Source organism: Pangasianodon hypophthalmus, chromosome 23 (assembly GCF_027358585.1).
Source record: "Pangasianodon hypophthalmus isolate fPanHyp1 chromosome 23, fPanHyp1.pri, whole genome shotgun sequence".
Lineage (NCBI taxonomy): Eukaryota > Metazoa > Chordata > Actinopteri > Siluriformes > Pangasiidae > Pangasianodon > Pangasianodon hypophthalmus.
Window position 1 is genome coordinate 5,884,730 of NC_069732.1, and position 6,639 is coordinate 5,891,368.

Here is a 6,639-nt window from a genome sequence, read left to right on the forward strand (position 1 = left end):
AAGATCCTATTTGTGCATAAAACCATCAATTCTGCCATCTTGACTTTTGACGCCATTTCAGAGCCACAAACAGGAAAATTTGGCAAAATCTGTGCTTATGCAACACATGGTTAAGTATTTAAGCAAGCGTTCCCTCTTCCCATGACACTACATCGGTGCTAACAGCAGCAGTAAGCTACAGTATGTTACACTCTGTATATGAGGGCAAAGTTAAAATGATTAGTTGGCTAAAGTTTAAGGCCACAGGCGAGTTTTCTGTCCACACAAACACAACCACCAGGTGAGTTACTTGTTCGTTCTTTATTTAGGAAGAGAAACAAAATGCCCGGTGTCATTGTGCTTTTACATTGTTCAAACATTGGGCAAAAATAAATAAATAAATAAATAAAAGAAACCCCTAGACGGGGTGGAAAGAAATTTCAGAAATAAGGTCATTTGATGCTATAATACAGTTTTGTAGAAATGTTTAATTCCAAAGAATTATTTACAAGCAATAAACAGCTCCCTTTTTATTCACTTGTAATACAAAAGCAGAGGTTCAGCTAATACAAGGCCAGTCTACCTGAATCTCTAAAGTTTGTGCTACTATTTATTTTAGTTATTCTTCAAACAAAATAAAAAAAAAATGTCGGAAGTGTTCTCAAAGAAGTGCTTTTTATAGCGGTCTTTCTGTCACGTGACACAGTGCACGTGAGCAGTGGAAGGTTACCCTCCGTGTGTCCGAAACCACACCCTATTCACTATATAGTGCACTACTTAGGGTGTTTGGCTGTTTCCAATTGAGTGTAGCACATCCGGAACACTCCTGAAATCCCACAATGCTCTGCACTAGATTAGTGTCCCGAACCTAGGAGATGCAGGACGTCCATCACATAATGCACTTTGCAGTTCATTCTGTAGGGGATAGGGAATAGGGAGTAGGGAATAGGGAGTAGGCTGTAGGGACTAGGGTGCCATTTCAGACACAGGGCTAGAAACGCCGCTCGACCCTCGTGCACCTGGGAAAAAAGGGTCTCGGCGGCACCACGTGACTACGACTCTACAACTACTCTACATAAGAGGCAGGCAGTGCATAACCGCTTAGAAAAGACCCCCCTAATACCCCCCACCACCCCACCCCACCCCACTTACCCCAGCATAACCAACCCCCAGCCCACTGTCTAGATCCACTAATACTACACTGGCATTTCCCTGATATTGAGCTTCTTCTTCTGCACGACTACTAACTGTATTGGATTAAAATCGTGATTAAAAATGTTATAGCTATTATTCGTTTATTTCTTTTTTTTGTTTGTTTGTTTTAAAAAATACCATGCATTATTGCTCTATTAATTTTTAATGACTCCCGAGAAATATTGCAGACTGATTCTAACTAGATTTTCGCAGAACAAAAACAAAAAATAAATCAAAATCCAAAGCTTGATAAAATTGGCATAGATTTCATCATTTTTTTGCATGCAACAAATTTATAAAGTGGCAAACAAACAAACAAACAAACAAACAAACAAAAACAGAAAAGTGGCAAATGCTTTGGCATATTAATGGCGAAGGGAAAGCTTGGCAAAAGAACAATAAATTAAAGTGCAAATGAACCTTTTACACGACTTGTATAAAATCATAAATAAGTACATAAATAAGTTAAATAGTTTTACCTCGACGCTGAACACTTTTGTGGCCACTGGCAGCAGTATAATGTGATCCAATACTTAGAAAAGGTTTGACCTTTTAATTGAGAGAGTTAGACATTTTCAATGTCCTCTGAGTTTTTTTTTTTTCTTTTCTTTCTTTCTTTTTTTTTTCTTTTTGGCAAAATACGTTGCTATTTTCGGCTTGGAGTTGGCGAACAGCTGGGGGGGAAGATGGTTACGCTTGGAAAAGAAAAGTTACATGCGAATAATCCAAGTTTTCCTCAGTTCTGTTGTTGCAGGAGAGAAAAGCAAAGTTGTGGGCGCACTCTGACTCCCGTGGCTCTTTCATGAATCGGGTCTGAGCGGCGAAAAGGCTCCCTTGAAGCACGCCGACTCGTAGTGCTTGTTCAGGTACGACTTGAGCGCGAAGGTCTTGTTGCAGCGCTTGCACTTGTAGTGCTTGAAGGCCGAGTGCGTCTGCATGTGAGCGCGCAGGTTGGAGCGGTCGGCAAAGGCCTTCCCGCAATGCGCGCACCCGAACGGCTTCTCGCCCGTGTGCGAGCGCATGTGGCCCTGCAGCAGCCAGGGGCGGCTGAACGCCTTGCCGCACACGTCGCATTTGTGCTTGAGGTCGTGCGTGAGCAGGTGCATGGCCATGGCCGGCATGGACACGTACACCTTGCCGCACGTCGGGCACTTCTTGGCCATCTTGCTGTCCATGCTGCGGTGCGTCTGCTTGTGGCGGCTCAGGTTAGACGACGTGGCGTAGCTCTTGCCGCACTCGTTGCACGTGTGGCGTTGCGCGCTCCTCGCGCTGCCCACGGCCCTCCTGCGCGATCGGCCGTCTGTGATGAAGAAGGCGTCCACCGTGTAGCCCTCGCTCACCGCATTGTCTCCGTTGATGTACCCGGTGGAGATCTCGGAGCGCGGGCTGTCGGGCTGGTCCGAGTCCGGCGCCCCGTAATCGCTGTGCAGGCTCTCGTAGATGGGTCCCGGAGAGGGCACTTTGATGCCATTTTCATTCTCTGCTTCATACACAGACGGGGTTATGTAGTCGCTGATGTAACCTGCCGCTGGGAGGGAAAGAAAAGAAAAAAGCAACAGTTTAAGCAGCGCCGACTCGACTCGAGAGGAAGCAGTGTGTCAGGTGCTACATTCTGACATGCAACAGTCTATTTCTGCCAGTTTCTCTCTTCCTGTCCGATTTTGCACGCTCCACACTAGAAAACGAGGGTTGCATTCAGTAACAGACTTCTCGTGAAGGTATTCGCTCATTCTCTGCAACACTCCCACCAAGAAATCAATACATCTCCATTTCAATTAGCGGGGTAACCCGTTTAAGGACAAAGGCGGCTGATCTCGCTTCAGTCATAATTGCATTTGCACTTGTGACAAAGATCAGAGCAGAAATAGGTCGATCTGCACATGCACGAGACACCTTCCATGAGACACGCACATGCACGTGTGTGTGAACAGTGTGGAAATGCATTTGCCGACAAAATGGTTTGGAGAGTGTTGTGTGTATTATATAGAGCGGAAATAATGGCTGCAAACACGATCAAGCGTGTGTGTGTGTGTGTGTGTGCGTGTGTGCGCGCGCGCGCGTTTGCCCGAGTGCAAGTGTGAATAATTCCATGACACGGTTCTCTGACTGTATAAAAACCCAAGATAAAAGATAATAACTTATGGATGAATGTCAGTAACACGCATGTTCAGGGTTTCTTATATATACAGATTTGCAATCATCCTCTTGATTATGGAGTCTTGCTGCGAGTGAGCAAAGCGCAACACATGAAATTGCCGATGCCAAAATGTGCAGACTCGACAAAAAATCTCTGTAACGCGTGACGGTTTTGAGGGGATAAGATAATGTAATGGTGGCTCAGCACGCGCTCTCAGTGAGCACGGATTACACTGAAACAACCCAGTAAATAAAATGTAGTGTAAATGATGTGGTTTTTTTCCATCCCTGATCGTCCTACAGGTCGCCTATTCATCACCCACTCTACAGCAGCGCGCTGTTCATTCCATCATTTTTACCTTTCTCGTGAAATCGGAGGCTGAGGTCCGCTCTGGATCTGCCATAAGAGTTCTCGAGGTCAGCAGACGAGAAATCATCGAGCTTAACCTTTTTGACCAGGAAAGACCTTGGCATGTTTCACGTTGCAGCAAAAAACACACCACTCGTCCGTCCGCCCGCTCGGTCAGGTCTCTTGCTCTTCATGCACCGCCGAGGCAAAAACCCCGTTTTTGGTTTGTTTGTTTGTTTTATTGTTATTTGTTTTTCTTCTTTTTTTTTTTTTTTTCTTTTGCACCGGTGCTCCTTTGCTCAGACGCAGGCACGGGGCCACGGCAGACACCTCGCCCCCGTTTAGTGCGCTTCTCGTGCCGTCGCGTCGCGTCGCTCTCGGCGGAAATGCAACTTCAGCACCGGATAGCTCCTTTCTCCTGGCGCGCGCACACGCACACAGCACCGGACAGCTCACGTCTCTCCGAGCTGCTCGCGCTACTCGCTGCTCGCGCTACTCTCCTCGCCTTCAGTCCTGAAATCTGCAGCCTGGTGGTCGTTACTTCCAGCTGTTTCTTTTTTTTACTCCCCCTCCGAACACTTTTTTCTTCCTTTTACATAACCATTTGGGCAGATCTGGAAAAAAAAAAATCTCACTCGTAAAAAAAAAAAAAAAAAAAAAAAAAAAAAAAGAAAAAAAAAGAAAACCGACCGAAACTGGTGAGCAGGTCTGCACGCGTCCGCGAGCCGCACGGTCTGAAGGCGTCGCGCTTTCTGAAGTCTGATGATCAGCTGTTGGGATTTATATAGCTGTGATCAGGTGGGAATGAAGATGGAAGTGCTTAATTTAATCCATAACAAATCTCCTGGGACTAACATTGAACTAGATGATTTAATGACGCTATGACACGTCAACGCTTTCGCCATTTTTACCCCTGAAGGAAAGTTCCTGGATAACAGAGCAGGACAGAAATATGGTAAACGATTTTTTTGCGTCCTCTTTTAACGTCATAATCATCTTTATGTCTTTAAAGTCTTAATCATAATTATACGTCATAACAGTTTCTACACTGATTTAACAAGTGATTTCTATAGGTAGCATTTCACACACATTTGGCCATGATGCATGACTTTTATGCATTACATTACATAAATGGGTTGTTAAATAAATCTAGCTGGTGTTATTGTATTCAGAGAAACTATTATGGGATGCATAGTGGCAGTGTTCACCTTTTTTTTCACTGTTTCAGTGTGAATTAAATAAATCCTCCCTCCCGCGCTGCACTTTTCTGTAAACGCTACACTCGCCAACCAAGAGATCAGCCGCCGGCTGTGGCCCCAGGCTCCCAGGTCATTGTTTTACATCACAGCCCATAAACCAATGGCTTTCTTCTCATGCAAATAGCACGAATCGAGTACCAGAAGGTCCGCTTCCTCAGTGATTCCTGCAGAAGCCATATGCGTGCAATTAAGCGCGATCAGGAGAGAAAGAGAGAGAGAGAGAGAGAGAGAGAGAGAGAGAGGGGGTCATTTCTGTCTTTCTGCTGCCCGACATCATGTTTTTCATTGTTTATTCCTACAACAGGACGCATGTTGTAGCCTCCTGGCTTCCCAATACGTTCTGTGCATTCCACATTAACCTCTGATTATACATTTATTGGTGCTGTAAAACTGCATGCTCTGTGTTATACCATCATGCACTTGATTATAACCTCAGTCCTCAATCAAATTCTTTCTTCTTCACTGCCTGGCTAATTGTTGCTGCGTTTGGTCGAGTAGGTTTTATTGCACTGCGCGTGAATAGATGAGCTGGAGCCTAAGAGCGTCACCTTGTAAGGTTAAAGTTGTAAAAGATTTGCAAAGGAAGTGCAGAGTTAGCTCTTTCATGCCATGGTGTCCTGTATGGAATGCAAGATGTTGTTTACTGAGCAGGAAAGTTGGAAAGAAATTTGCGGGGAAATGAATGAGAAGCATTGAACCAAAGCATCGAAACATTGAAAGTTCAGACTTATTTGAGCATGCATACATTTTTATTTAAATTCAAGTCTAATGCACGAAGCAGGTATGAACTAACAGCTCGTGCACCCGCTTATGGCTCAGGTGCGCGCTCGAGGAAAGCAGCAACAGCGCGCGGCGACCGGATGAGGGAGAAGGGCGCACGAGTGTTCGCGAGCAAAGTGCTGAGTTCAGCTGAAACACACACAGAGAGAGAGAGAGAGAGAGAGAGAGAGAGAGAACACACTCCTTTGCATTTGCATAATAATAATCCTCTGTGCACTGGAACTCCGAAGCGACTTGTCGAGGTCCGAATCAAAGAAAGCCGCTGACATTTAATTCCGGTGCGTTGCGTTTTCACGCACACGTATTCAGATCAGAGTGTTGCTCTGTAAACAAGGCTCTTCATCTGTTTCCAAGGGATGGTGAAAAGGTCAGGGTGAAGGAGCTGCTTTTGAGTGCGTTTAATATAAACAGATTGATTCATCAGGATCCATTTTATTTGTAACAATACGCACTGTCACAGAGCAGCTTTACAGAAGTCTGGATGTAGATTTAGATCTCTAATGAACAAGCCAGGAGGTGACAGAGGCATGGAAAAGCTCCCTGAGGTAACATGAGAAAGAAACCTGCAGAGGAAGAAACCTGCAGAGGAACCAGACTCAAAGGGGAACCTTAAATTCTTCTATGTGACGCCAGATAGTGAGATTATAAATCATTACAGTATACAAACAAACAGTACTCAGTGTGTTTACAGGATGTTTAGTATGAGCAGATTGTGAATAAGAATCCTGGGATGAGTACACGACTGCAGTCTTTATGATTACAGCAGCAGCTCTGCAGTATTTACAGGTCAGATTATCCACTGAAGCAAGCACAAGACTTGGGCATGTTTCAGATGTGCTTGCTGAAGATCTTTTTCCGACACCATGGATACTAATATGTCCTGCTTTGCTGTTCTAATAAGCTCCACTCTTCTGCAAAGGCTTTCCACTAGATTTGGCTGTA

General features: G+C 44.9%; 1 protein-coding gene across 1 annotated transcript; it reads right to left on the minus strand.

Moving 5' to 3' along the window:
- Positions 1-1,136: 1,136 nt before the first annotated feature.
- On the minus strand, positions 1,137-4,621 carry scrt1a (scratch family zinc finger 1a). Its single transcript, XM_026929518.3, has 2 exons — positions 3,669-4,621; positions 1,137-2,701 (listed from the first exon to the last, which is right to left on the minus strand). Exons 1-2 carry the CDS (start codon positions 3,781-3,783, stop codon positions 1,974-1,976), a joined length of 843 nt encoding a protein of 280 aa, XP_026785319.1. The 5' UTR covers positions 3,784-4,621; the 3' UTR covers positions 1,137-1,973.
- Between the last annotated feature and the right edge of the window lie 2,018 nt (positions 4,622-6,639).